This window comes from Motacilla alba, chromosome 9, assembly GCF_015832195.1.
Source record: "Motacilla alba alba isolate MOTALB_02 chromosome 9, Motacilla_alba_V1.0_pri, whole genome shotgun sequence".
Lineage (NCBI taxonomy): Eukaryota > Metazoa > Chordata > Aves > Passeriformes > Motacillidae > Motacilla > Motacilla alba.
Window position 1 is genome coordinate 1,220,681 of NC_052024.1, and position 13,853 is coordinate 1,234,533.

The window sequence follows — 13,853 nt, forward strand, 5'->3', positions numbered from 1 at the left end:
GTGTTTAAATCTTACTCTGGTTAAAATTCACAGACTTCACAAGCAATTAAAAAAAACCAAACCAACACCAACAAACTTGGAATCACATTGATTTTTAAAGGTTTGTCTCCAGGCATGTTCACTAAATCACAAATAATCTCCTCTGAGTGACTCAGCATTGAACAGGAGACAAAAAATGTTATTCCCTTTTTGACTACTTGCTTTAGCTTTGAAATATCTACTGAATAATGGTTTAGGCACTGTTTGGGATCCAGTTAAGAGGCTCTGAGAAATTAGATGTGTGGAGTTGATATGTAGTTCACCTCTTCATGTACTTTGAAGCAAAGTTCTTCTTGCTGTGTAATCATATCTGAAATTTTAAGAGATTTTAATCAATTTATTTTTAAAAAAGGTCACAGTGAAACTGTATTTAACAATGTAACAGCCATGAAACTTAGACTACTCATGAATAGTGGAACTTGACAATATTAAAAAAACCTAAAGAGTGTGCAAAGTAAATGTTTATTTTAGTCCTGCCTGACGTGTCCTCACGTTTTGACACACTGAATGGCAGCTCTAGTTGGTCACTTGGGCATTTGTAAAAAACCCTGCATAAATTGAAAAATCAGTTTGCTCTGGTGAGTGCAAGACATCAGAGTCTTAGACTGAACGTGGTCCTGTGGGAGCCAGCCTGGCTTCTCCTGCAGAGGGAGCCCGTGCCGTGCTTTCCAGGATGTCCCTGGGAATTGGGAACTGGGAGCTGTCCCCTCAAACATCCCCTGGTCCAGCCCCTGCCACAGCACCGACTGCAGATTGCTGGCAGCTCCATCCAGCCCGGCCTGCGACACCTCAGGGATGGGGCAGCCACAGCTGCTCTGCACAGCCTGTTTCTCTAAGAAACAATGAGGAAACTCCTTCCACTGCCCTGGGGTCTAAACATTAAAGTCTCTTGAAAGAGTAAATACATATTTTTGAAAGCATATTCAGTATTTAACTTTGTATAGGCTTTAAAAGCCTAAGTAGTGACAACGTAGTGACTTCCAGGAACCTACTGAGATTTCAGATTCTGTTTGGTTTTGTTAGGGATTTGCATCTTCTCCACTTTGTTGCAATAATTTGGAAGAAGATGCCTGTGACACTTGAAAAAGTCCTAACCCTTCTCTTTATTCTGTGTTTAGTTCTTCAGTGAATATGAGAAGTTACTTCATTCAGAAAATTATGTGACGAAGAGACAGTCACTTAAGGTAAGGCTATTTTATTTTCTTCTGAAATGCAAGGAGATTCCCTTTATTTTCAGTGTGAGTTAACTTTATTTGAAATGGCTTCTGTAACAGCCTTGAATGCTATTTATTTTAATTCTCCATACATTTTAGTTCTTGGGATCAGGTAATTTTTTTTAGTTCAGTCCTTGCATATTTTAGTGTCCAGCCCAGACCAAAGTAATTTCTCTCCCTAAGAAGAAATGGTTCCTCAAGTTTCTTTATTTTTGTTGATTTTTTTCCTTCAACAAGTCTGATTGCATTTAAATAATTTAGCAAAGATTCACATGATGTGCCTAAAGCCATACTGATCTTACCTTCAAGTAGGTAAGAAATAGTGAGCATAAATGTAATGCAGAGCTTGCAGCAAAGGTGATCCTTGTGGGCAAAAGCCTTTTAAACCCTTTAGGTAGCAAAAAAACGGTTAATATTTCATTTGATGTACTAACCTGTTTTATTGGGCTTTTGGTTTTATTTAAAGGCATTCTTTCTATGCTGAATAGCTTCTATATAAGTGAAAAAAATAATGAAGTCATGGGGCAAAAAATGAAAGTCTTTCCAATTCATAGCAAGGGGAAAAAGTGTGATTTTTTCACTTTCTGAGGAAAAGAAGAAGCTGTGTTGTTGAAATAAGGGGAAAATGCACCTGCACATGGAAATTTAGGGCACTTAGTTGTGTGGCTACTTTATCTCCTGCATTCACAGAGCACCACACCACTTCAGGGGTCTGAAAGCATTTATACATGAGTTGATTCTTCTGTTAGTAATTTTTTCATTTTTCATTCTTTTCTGCCTTCAGCTTCTCGGCGAATTGTTACTGGACAGACACAACTTCACAATTATGACAAAGTACATCAGTAAACCTGAAAATCTCAAGCTAATGATGAACCTTCTACGAGACAAGAGTCGTAACATTCAGTTTGAGGCCTTCCATGTGTTCAAGGTATGTTACAGAAGCCCACCATGAAACAGAAGGCCTCTGTCCAGAAGTTGTTTAATTGAGTAAACTGCTTAGCTGAGCCTAAATGGAGCTGACCTTAATGTCTGCTAAGTGATTAAATAAAGGGAGCACTGATGTCTGCTTGATTATGATCCATCTTTACAAGGTATCTTGGATATCTTTTGAAAACCATTTAGAAACCACTTGGGGACTTCCATGGGGTTGTCAGAGTAACATCTCTCAGAAACTTTTGGAACTGAATGCATGAAGATAAGGAGGAATGCATGATTCCATACAAAACCATGGAGTTCAGAAGTGGTTTTGTCACACTGCATGATCTCTGAAAGAGAGCAGTATTTCAGTCAGGTCACCTGAATTGTAATTTGAACTCTTGACAGATGGCTTCTGACTTTGCAGCAGACAGGCAGCTAAGAGTTATAACTGGAGGTCTGAAACTTTGCAGTGAAGTGTGAGATTCCCATGCTGCCCATGATATGAAACCATGCATTTGCCATAGAATTTACCCATAAAGTGTCTTCAGTGGTTTCTGCAGAGGCTGTTGAGGCTGGTCACCTCCCACAGACTAGATTTACTTTGGTACTGATGTTCAGCTTATGTCCTGATTTAAAAAAAAAAAAAAATTTTATTAAGAAACTTGCAATTTTTTTGGTGGGATTCTGGAATAATTAAAACATAGTTTAATTTATCATCATCATCAGTATTTTGTTAGATAATTTCTTTTTTAACTTAACCTTTTGTTTCTTGCTGTTGTGCTCAATGCCTTTTATTTTCTTGCAGGTGTTTGTAGCCAATCCTAACAAGACACAGCCTATATTAGACATCCTTCTAAAGAACCAGACCAAACTTATTGAGTTCCTCAGCAAGTTTCAGAATGACAGGACCGAGGATGAACAATTTAATGATGAGAAGACCTATTTAGTTAAACAGATCAGGGATTTGAAGAGACCAGCACAGCAAGAAGCTTAAACTCCAATAAACCTTTAAAATATTAAACCCAAATTCAGCATTTGCTGTTAGATATTCAGCATCAGGCACTCTTATCGATTCATGAGGAACATTACTGCTAATCTGCTGTTCAGTGAACGGTTTTTGTTTTTCTCTTTTCATTTTTAGTCCAAGTTGAGAAACATAGCTGCTGCTTTCTTGCACAATGTGGACTTTCTTGATATTTGTGTCATTTCAGAATTCAAAGACACTGCTTGTTTTAGGAGTCCTGAAAAGAAAGATTCTAGGTTCGTGAAAGCAAACATATAGATACTAGTTTGGTCTAGGAGAGAAGGTATTCATGTAGTTAAGTAACAGGTTGCATGCTTGCAAATCTGAATAAATCTGTATGTTTGCACTTACCTTGTTTGAGATAATGAGCACAACGTGACCTGTGCATACCTGGCACCATAGTATAAGATTATATGCCTTGATTAAAAAAAAAAAAATGTGCAGTGCTTTATTTGTAATCAAAGGGGAAATGTATCTAAGATGTGAGCTTATTGGGATAAACAGTTGTCTTGCAAATAAACTGGTATTGAAACTTAGCAACTTTTAAAAGAGTGAAATCTCAAGGTTCATAAGGAAAATGTATATATGCCTTTCACTGCTTTATAGAATTTTTTTTTGACATTTGATTTTTCTGAGACTTGACTTGTAAACTTGGAAATATATTCTAAGGGTTTTTGTTAATTTTACTTTAAAGGTATTTCAGACAGTAGACCTAGCAGTGACATTTTGCATTTCATTTCAACAATGCTTGCTGGTTTCTTTTGTATATAACTCCTAGGCTGCTCATTTCTTTAAAATATGATTTAATTTGTACAGCAGAGGAATGTTATTGTATTAGTCTGTAACTATTACCTAATATTGAGTTTTGCAAAATGAATGCTCATATGTAATTGAATACTTCAGATCACATGGAAATGCTGATTTAACAATCTTAAATACTCAGCATTTAAAAGGAAACAAACGTCCAAACCCAAACAAATTCTTTGTGTTCACGTATCTAATGGGGTGCCGTCAATTAGGGTAGGCTGAAACAGAGAACTGGAACCCTTTCTGCTACATTCTTACCAGATAATATTGGCCTTATTTAATTACACTAGCATTGTGCTCACCAGCTCTGCAAATGGCAAGGATTATGCTAAATGAATATTGATTCCTCTGACTTCTGGGGAGCCTGCAGTGCGTCATTCCTTACAGTAAATAACTCAGTACAATAGTTGTGTGAGTGATTTGATTCCCTCCGACCTCAAGAAGCAATTTCATAGGGGTCCTAGGATAACAAAATGATCTAATTTTTGTTGATTTCGTTCTTTATTGCTGCAAACTATCAGTATTTATACAAACAGAAAACCCAACTGATTTTGCACCATGTTTTTGTTACTGTGACCGTACAAAAGGAATCTACTAAATATAGCTAAATGATGTTATTAAAATTGTATCTATCCATCATATAGTAACGCTGAGATCACAACCAAGCAAAAACTCGTGGATTGGGGTCTGGAAGTTCCAATTCTGCATGACTGAATGATTGTGAATGCTACAGAAAATGTTTCTTGCTTCCTGTCCTCTTCCCATTTGAAATATTTCACAATCAGTGACGTTTCAGCTGATTTGAAAGCCTTCACAAGGAAAATCCCAGAGCTCCAGAAAATGGGAGTGTTTTCACTCGGTTGGTTAAAACTGCTCTTAACATTAAAATTGGTCTTTTAAAAGTTCTTAACGTGTCCTTTGCAAACAGAATCATTTTGCTTGCAGGAAAGAAAATAGCTGACTCTTCCCAGAGATGCCAGGCAGAGCTGGCATGAGGTGGCGTAGCTCAGTACTAACAGTCTGTTATTTTTTGGTTTATCATAGCTGAGGGGAGGAAACATTATTTGCCAAGTTACTCACCATAACATGTAAGGCTTCCTCTTTAGAAAGATGTAGATGTGCTAAAGATTTCTATGTGTAAAGAAGTGAAAACATTTGGACTGGGATAGAGGTTTCTCTATATTAGGCCTTGGAATCAATGGCTATGGTGACTTTTTTAATATGTGGAAACATTTGAATGTTGGCTTTCGAAAAGAAGTTGTATTTAAATTAAAGCTCCTTCGATGTGCTGTTCATATTAAAAAACTTGTTCTGGAAGTGGTTTCTTATCTGCTTGAAGGCTTAAGGGTATTACTAAAACATATTTAAATGCAAGCTTTTTTTTGGTTTGTTTTTGTTTTTTTTTTTTTTTTTTTTTTTAATAATGAGAGATGTATACAATTGTAATTCTATTTCCGTGGTAGCATTTCATTTCTCCTGAAGAAAATGTTTCGTACCCAAAAAATCTGGCTGGCCCCATAATTTAAATTAAAATAAAATTTTGAAGAAAAATGCGTGTTCTTTACTGTATTACTGAAGAGGATCAGTTTCTTGTGGATGTGCATCAGGTTTCCCTTATTGCCTTAGGGTGGCTCAGCTTTCTTCCTTTCAAATACAAAATCATTTTAAGTCATGAAAAACTCTGGCTCGCACAAACATTTTTAAAGGATTAAGACAAAGTGCTGCATTAAAGATGCAATCAATTTTAATTTATTGTTGGTAGCCTCCCCTGCCTTGTTGTATGATTATTGCTGGCTCTGTTTCTTTTTGGCAAGGGCAAAGAGGAGATGCTCTTTCCTGCGTCGTGGCTGGAGACGGGACCTGATAGGATTGGTTGATATAGTTGGCCCTTCACTTCTCTCTGGTTTTCAGGAGCTGGGTTTGTAATGGGCTGCCTCTGGAGCTGCTGTCACAGGTAATGTGTTTGCCCCAGCTAATGCAGTGTGGCAAACATCAGGAGAGTGTTATGTTTTAAACCACATTCAGGAGCTTTTGGTGCAGGTTCTGCAGGTGATTTTGTTCAGCAACATTCAAGAAGTTGCCTTTCAGAAAATAATTACTTTGCAGACAGAAATATTTGGTCTTTGGTAGCCCCCACTGGAGCCCACACCTGTTTGAGCCTCTGTAGAAGTGTTGGCATTTCTCTTCCTCACAGACAGGAAGATCCCAGATTGCAGGGGAAGGGCTAATTAGTGCAGCTAGCCAGACAAATGGCAAATTTTAATTGAGAGGACAAGTCAGGCACTTGACGAGGTGTTTGAAACAGCCCTGGTGGGAGGAAGCACATGAAATGCAAGGAGGTGTTTTCTCTGACTGGTTAAATTTTGCTTTCCCCGCAGAGGTGATGACCAGGACCTGCCCTCTGAGCTGGCACCTCCAGGACCCTGAGCAGGAGCTGTCCTTGGAGCCATGGGATCACCCTGGGACAAAGCTGCTGTCAGTGAGTCTCCCACTGTTTGTGGCCTGCCAGGTCATTCTCTGCAGGCAACTTCATCAGCTTTCCCTCTGCTTCTTCCCCTTTCCCCCCCGTTGTTTTAGAGTTTTGCTGGCTGCTGTGTTGAATTATTTCCCTGTTTGTGCTGCTTTTCTTGCCATGGCTGCTCTCTGGTGCCGTTTCTTTGGGTGCAGTGCCTTTATTTTCTGTCACCCTTGTGGTTATTTCTCTGATACATCTGTATTCCTTTCCCCAAAGGTTTTGGCCTTTGTCAGGCAGTTTTAAGTGCTGTTTTCTTTTAGCTCTCCAGCATTGCAATTCAAGGTGATGGTTAGTATCAGAATGAGGAAAACATTACCCTGTTCTTTCACATGTTTCCTCTTTAAATCGGTGTCTAGCTTAATCTGAGCACACTGAACTTGTGAAGAGTTCTTTCTGGCATATATCTTATATATTTACAAGTGTACCAGGGCAGATCCAGTTCAAATCCCACATGACTAGAGGCAGGGCAAAACATCCCAAAAATCACAACCTGGAAAAAAGCTGAGAGGAGGGAGCAGTGCTAAGCATTAATATATTGCATTCTTTGAAGGAAATTGGCTATTCCTGAGAGAAGAATGATGGACACTACTTGCAAGAGCATGGAGTGACAGAACAAAGGGGAATAGCTTTAAACTGAAAGAGGGCAGGTTTGGATTCGATAGTAGGAAGAAATTTTTTACTGTAAGGGTGGTAGGGCAGTGGTACAGGTTGCCCAGAGGAGTTGTGGATGCCCTATCCCTGGATGGAGCCCTGGGCTAATGGAAGGAGTCTCTGCCCATGTGAGGGGCTGGGGTGAGATGATCTTTAAAGTCCTTTTCAACCCAGACCATTCTGTGGTCGTGTGTTCTGCTTCCTGTTTTGAAATAGCTGTTGATGCACCTCTCTTTAAAAAATGCCACCACAAAAGCCCAGGTTATACAGACAACTTAGATTTTTGGTGAGTGTATTGTATTCACAACAAAAAATAAAGGCAAGCTCTTTCTTAGAGGGCTTCTGTTGGAGATTCTGATTTGCACAAGTAAGGATATTTTGTTTCCTTGCTCAGAAACGCCCTGGCCAGAACTGACATTCTCACTTTCCAGAAAGGGACCCTTAAGGCTGCAGGTTTTCCATTGCAGGAGAGTTTTCCTGTGGTGGGGCTGTGTAATTCCAGTATGCAGGATTGTGTGCACCAAAGGAGGGTGTCCCGTGGCTGGTGACAGCACCTGGGTGACACTGGCCTTAAGTGTTCTAATGCTGGCAGCACTGCAGGATTTACCAAGAGGGCATGTTTGGAATGAGGGAACATAAACAGCATGCAGTAATATAAAGATACAATTTGGATATGTTTAGAAAAAAACAAGATAAATGACTGCAGTTGTCTGTTCTCCTTGCCTAAAATGAAATCATCAGTAGGTATTTTTCCATTTTTTCCATAGCCAATTCCTTGAACTGAGCTGTCATGGAGGATCCCATTAAGAGTTCTTTCTTCCTCTTCTGGCAGCCTTTGGGAATGTGCTTCACATCCCACCAAGGAGAAACTCAGGGTAATAAAAATGTGAGTGTTGCTTAGCAAGGTTCTACAATTCAAAGATGCTGAACTGAATTTAATATGCTTAGTGTTATTCAGAGACTTGAAGGAAGGATTAGGTTTGCATTTATTTGAGCATAAAACAAGAACAAAATCTGTATAGGTTTTTAGACCTGTTTTAAGCTTAAGAATGTTGTATATTGCAACATTAATAAATAAGCCTTTGTAACTATAATTCAGGGCATCTAAATAAGGCATGCAGTGTTGAACAGTTTAAACAACTGAGATGTGAGCCAGCCAAGCTCTTGGCCTCAGGTCTTTAACAGCATCTCCAGATTGTATGGAATTAAAAGAAAAAGTGACAGTTTGAGAAATCAGACTGTAATTCTGTAATCAGACTGTAACCAGACTGTAATTCCAGGTTTCTGGGCATCTAGACAGATTGAGAAATACAGTCTGGAGAGACTAACAGGTACAGAGCTTCACCTGGCTATAAAACTTCAAATTGCAGCTGCTGAATTTCCTCACCTTCCATCTCTGAAATTACAGAGTGCTGGGTTGTGCCAGCTAATATCCAAATTACGTGGAAACAGCATTTAAGAATTTACAATAACACTCCTTTTCTAAAACATACTTTTCCCTAGCAATTGTGTCTTGAACTGGGAGAACAGTCCCACAAACCCAGTGTATGGGCAGAGCAGGGTTTTCATGTCCCTTTGAGGGGAAGTCCTTTGGGCTGAAGTTGGTGGTGCTGCACATGCTGCAGGTTTGAGGGGTCCTTTCAACACAAAGAGCTGCTGGTGAGGACTGAGTCCTGGCTGTAAATCATATCAGAGGGATGTTCTAGAAGGACAAAAAGCACAGGTAAAGCAAATGGCAGGGATGGTTACAGACCTATGGAAAAGTGTAAGATGAGTTTGTTGGAGCTTGTCAGTAGCTTGGAAATATCTATTACATAATTTAAAAAGTGATTTTTGTTGCCATCCTAGGTTCGAGGCCATCAGAATGCAGTATGTGGAATATGCTGCACGCTATACAGGCAGGCTTGGAGTTTTGGCATATAAAAACCAGGTGCTTGACAAGGACCAAAGTGTGAAAAAGCTCTGATAGGCAGATGCTGCAAGTGTTCTTGCTTCTTGGTGTTACTTGGGAAGCAGGAACCCAGCTTGCACATTTCTAATGCCAGCCTTTGGCTTGTGTGTTCACCAGCCTTTGGCTTGGGTGAAACCTACAGGTGGAAGGGGAGAGACATGGTGACAAAAATGAAAATGTTAAAATACCACACAAGTCATTCCTTACTGCTGCTTTGCAATTTTAAAAGGTTTTCCCTTTATGTCTTTGATACAAGAGTAACCTGAAAGCTAACGTTGGGATAATTTAAATTTTTGTGCAGAAACTTCTAAGAGAGCTTTAAGTTACGAGTTATTTATTTTAGCTTCTTCTGAGCAATGCTTTTTCTGTCAGCCTTGACTGGTGTAAATTAAATTCCCTGGACTGTGCAAGGCAGGTTGGTAATGAGTAACACATGACTGCAGTGCACATGTGGTGTCCCGTTTGTGGGGTGCTCTGGTCCAAGGTTCATATGGGAAAATTCAGGTAGGCTAAATTCATGGCTACAGTGAGTCACTGTCAATTTTAGACATCCCAGTTTCAAAAAGAAAGTCTTATTTTACTAATAAAGGTGTGCAAAATGTAGGAGCTGACAATGATTGCACTGATCAGTGCAATGGCTGATGGTTTTTCACAATGAGCAGTAGACTCCAGTGCAGTTTTGAAAAGCACCTGTCAGGCAGGTGAGAGCCCAGGTGCCACACGGTTGTGTGTCCTGTGGGTTTGGCTCATTCCCACCAGCTGCAGAAGCTCTGCCAGCTCCCAGGAGGAGAAGGCTGGCTCTGCTGTGCTCCAGCTGCCCCGTGCTCTGCAGGCTGCTGGCTGGCCTGATGGCTCTTGCCTCATGCCACAGATCAGCTTAAACCCTGCAGGACCAAGAGCCTGGAGCAGGACAGGGCAGTGAAGCTCAGGTTGAGGAGAGGTGCAGTTCTGCAGCAGAGCTGTGGTGACACAGCAGAGCAGCAGCTTTGTGTTACCTGTCCTTGACTCAGCTGTGTGCTCAGCCTCATGAGCTGTTTCTGCTCTGGGGATGTAAGATGGCTTAAATCTTCTTTAGCTCTTTTGGTGCTCCCACTCCTTGCTTCTCAACTTCCAAGGATATTTTCTGCACTTTTGTTTTCTATTAGTTAATCTCTCTCTTACTGAGTCTGATTTTACACTTAGAAAATCCCAATCCTCTTGGCAAATCACATCTTTCCCTCTTGCCCTTCCCTTCTGATTTCTGCCAGTTCTCTTTTCAGCTCATTTTTCACGGAGCTCTTTGTATTTTTGAGGAACTGTTCTGTAATTGCATGTAAGAAGTGCAGTCATTTGATCATTTTTATTCTGGATTTGAAGAGTTTATCATCCAGTATCTTTGCTGCAGGTAACATGATCTCCTATAGGAAATACTACTTGTATATTATCAGAAAATAGAGAATAGAGTGAGAGTAGATCCCAGGTCTGCACACGTGGGGCTCAGCACTGTCTGGCACTGTCTGGGATGTGGAGAGGGAAGGGAGCAGCAGTGGCACAGTTTGACAGAGTGACCCTTGCTTTGAGAGGCCACAGGTCTGTGTGTGGGTGCTGGCCAGCCAGTGTTGGGAGGCCAGGTGCTCTGCACACCCCCGCACAGCTGTGTGGGGCACTCAGTACCTGCAGCTGGTGACAGATTGATGAGCAGCCAGTGCTTCAGGAAGCTCTGCTTTCAGGACGCTGCCCTGTTTGCATGAACACTCAGCTCTGGGTTTCTGGGGGCAGGGACGGGCTCTGTCAGTGAGATTTGCAACCTGTCCTGTCCCTTCTGGGCTGTAGGTGGGTGGCTGGGACAGTCTCCCCCTGATGTCAGGCCAGCTGGCAGGGTCAGACAGTGCCAGTGTCACCCTGTGACAGAGATCACATCACTGCTCCTCTTCCCTCGGCCCGTTAGTTCTAACAGAGTTTCTGCTGCAGCTGTTGGATGTGCCGTGCTGCCACCAGGAGTGACAGTGTCAGAGTGACCTCTGCCCCTCGTGGCCCTGTTCAGACTGACCCTTGCAGTTTCCATGCAGCACCAGTGACCAGCCAGACCCTGCTTCCCTGCAGTGCTGTCTGCCTGATTGGTGAGCACTCTCAGGGAGAGAAAAGGCAATTGCAAATCCAGCAGCGTTTGAGTTGATCCAGCAGAGGGACAAAGGAGCTCCAAAAGTTCCCCAAACAGTGGCTTCATGGTCTGGGACAAGGGCTGTTCCCAGGACTGACCTGCAGCGTCCTGGGGGGTGACAGCAGTGCCACTGTTACCTGCTGCTTGTTAAAGCTGGTTTTGTGCCAACATGTGCACACCTCTCCAGCCTTTCCCTCTGGCACAGTTCAGAGCTGTCTGGAGGCTGCTGGAAATAAGTGCTGCCCAAAAGCTCTGCTTCCTGCAGGTCCTTCCTGTAGCTGCTGAACTGCTGGACATGTGTGCTCTGCTTCTGAGGGGTCTGCAGTGTCTATAGGGTTGCATTCATGGTACAGAGAGGTTTTGCTTTGTTTGAAGGGGAGTGAAGAAAGAAGTTCATAGACCAAGGGCCAAAAGTCCAGTGACAGCCAGAAGATATTCATTTGAATGTCCTTATCTTGCTGTGTGGCCTTTCCCTTCTGGAGGCAGAAGGTAAGTGAGAAGGTCTCTATCCAGACAGTACTGGTAGCTCTGATCTGAGGTTCTCCACACTGCAGAGAAGGCTCCAAAGTGGGCGATTTTCCATTCCTTTCTGCCCCTAGAGCAGCAAAGTCACAGAACCAGGTCTGGGCCACGCACTGGTTGTTCATGGTGACAGCAGTTTCAGGTTTGGGATCTGTTTCCTTGGTGTTTGCATACTGTGGCCTGAGCCAAAGCCCACTGAAACGGGAAAAGAAGATTACTGCTGGCTTGACAGTCCAGACACTGCAGATCTCAGGACATTCCTGATGGGTACTGGGAGGGCAGAGGAGGGGCCTTCTTTTAGACAAGTATGAGAAGTTGTGTGGTTTTGTTTTTAAAACAAAAAAGGAACAAATGCAAACCAAGCTTTGGGAGCATTTTCAGCTGTAGGAAAATCTTCTGCTGAAGGGGCAAAGGACTGGAGAGCATCAATGGATTTGTCTCCCACTGAAGTTCCTGGTGGGAAGCAGCGTGGAGGTGGCCCCTGGACTGCACACGTGTGATGGGCAGAGTCTGTGCCTCTGTGTGGGGTGAGGGCAGCCAGGCAGGGAGGAGAAGCTCCCGTGACTGCCAGTGTGGAGATGCTGAGGGGCAGCAGCAGTTGTGGCACTGAGGAGTGGCACCTGGGATAGGAGGGGTGAGGAAAGAGAATGGGAGCTGGTAGGGGGCAGGGATGGAAGAGTGGAGGAAGTGGTTCCAGCAGAGAAGAAAGGGCGTGGAGGTGGAAATGCTAGCTCAGAAAGCACCTGGAGGTTACTGGGAAGCGCCTCCTCCCTCACTGGAGAACCTGTCTGGGTCTGTGTCTCACTGCTGGAGATCCTGCATGGGGCTCTCTAACCCTGCTGTGTAACTGGGGGATTGTGCCCCCCTGCCCTGCCCTGCCCTGCCCAGCAGGCACCTGTGACACTCGTGGCTGTCAGAAATCAGCAGTCACACGGGGCCACCTGAAAATTGCAGTCACAGCCCCCTCTTTGTCTGAGGCTGGGCTCTGGCTGGACTGTCTCCATCAGAAAGTATCCAAAATTCACGTGGATCACCTGAGGCATTGAGCAGTTTGGTTAGTCCAGCTCAATTCAAAATGAAATACTGTCTTTCAATCCTCTTTGCAAACAAACTTTTTCAATTTTTTTTTTTTTCAGAAACAACTTCTTTTTTCTCCTCATGGAAAATTCCAGTTTTCTCAGAAACAGAAAATCTCCCCTATGGAAAATTTCCAGTGAGCTCCAATTCTAAACCTTGATGCCAGAACACATCTAGCAGGCATTAGCAGAGGGTGACTCAGGGTGTAATGTATCATTTAATTCTGACTAGGGCAACACAGCCACAGGAATTGGAGAACACAAGCAGGCTCTCAGCATCCCTAACTCAATATTCAGTAGGCAATCCACCAAAACCACACATGCAGAACAGGGAAAAAGTGTTACAATAGCACTTCAGTATTGAAAGCTCAGATCTACCCTGAGAAAGAAACTGGGAAAATGCCATCAGATGCACCATCTCCGCTTCCTCTTGCTGACTTCCAAATCCAACATGTTTGTGTTACAAGAAGATGCTTTTATTTTGTATTTTTACATTTTAGCAAGTAGTTTCACCACCCAAGGGTCTGAGAGGTTTCCTGCCCCTACAAGCAGTAGAGAAAATCATCTGGCATTTTTTATGTACAACAGACTTGGAATTTGTTCTGTTGTTGCACAAGAAGTAGTCTCCAGTCCTTCTCCAACAGCTCTGCTGCTGCTTTCCTGCCCAGAAAAGAGACCAGCTGGCTGAGAAAGTATTTTTCCCTTCAGCAGAAAAGGGGTGTGGGATACAAGTCTGTTTCAGAAGGTAACTTAGACCCTATTCACAATGACACAAAGGCAATGAAAAGGTGCTTTATTTATCACTATTTTTATTTATCACTAATTTCACTTTGAGTATGAAGGACAGGTTTCTTCTGCCCAAACACAACTGTGATTTTTTGGGGGCACATAATTTATTTTTTAGAAGTTAAAACATTAGTAATTTAAATATGTTAATTTTTTTATTATTCTAAAACTATTTGTTGCAGGTGAACTAAAGTTGGTTTGGTTTTTGAA

At 42.2% G+C, this 13,853-nt stretch overlaps 1 protein-coding gene across 3 annotated transcripts in view; it reads left to right on the forward strand.

The window, feature by feature from the left end:
• CAB39 (calcium binding protein 39) overlaps nt 1-5,553 on the forward strand; it is a 42,161-nt gene extending 36,608 nt beyond the window's left edge. For 2 of the 3 annotated variants that reach the window (XM_038145608.1, XM_038145607.1), the window contains exons 7-9: nt 1,158-1,223; nt 2,038-2,181; nt 2,977-3,653. In XM_038145608.1, coding sequence (XP_038001536.1) covers nt 1,158-1,223; nt 2,038-2,181; nt 2,977-3,165 — 399 coding nt within the window. In that variant the 3' untranslated portion in view covers nt 3,166-3,653. Of the gene's footprint in view, nt 1-1,157; nt 1,224-2,037; nt 2,182-2,976 lie in introns of all 3 variants that reach the window. The other variant, XM_038145609.1, reaches the window with a different exon arrangement.
• Nucleotides 5,554-13,853: the final 8,300 nt, after the last annotated feature.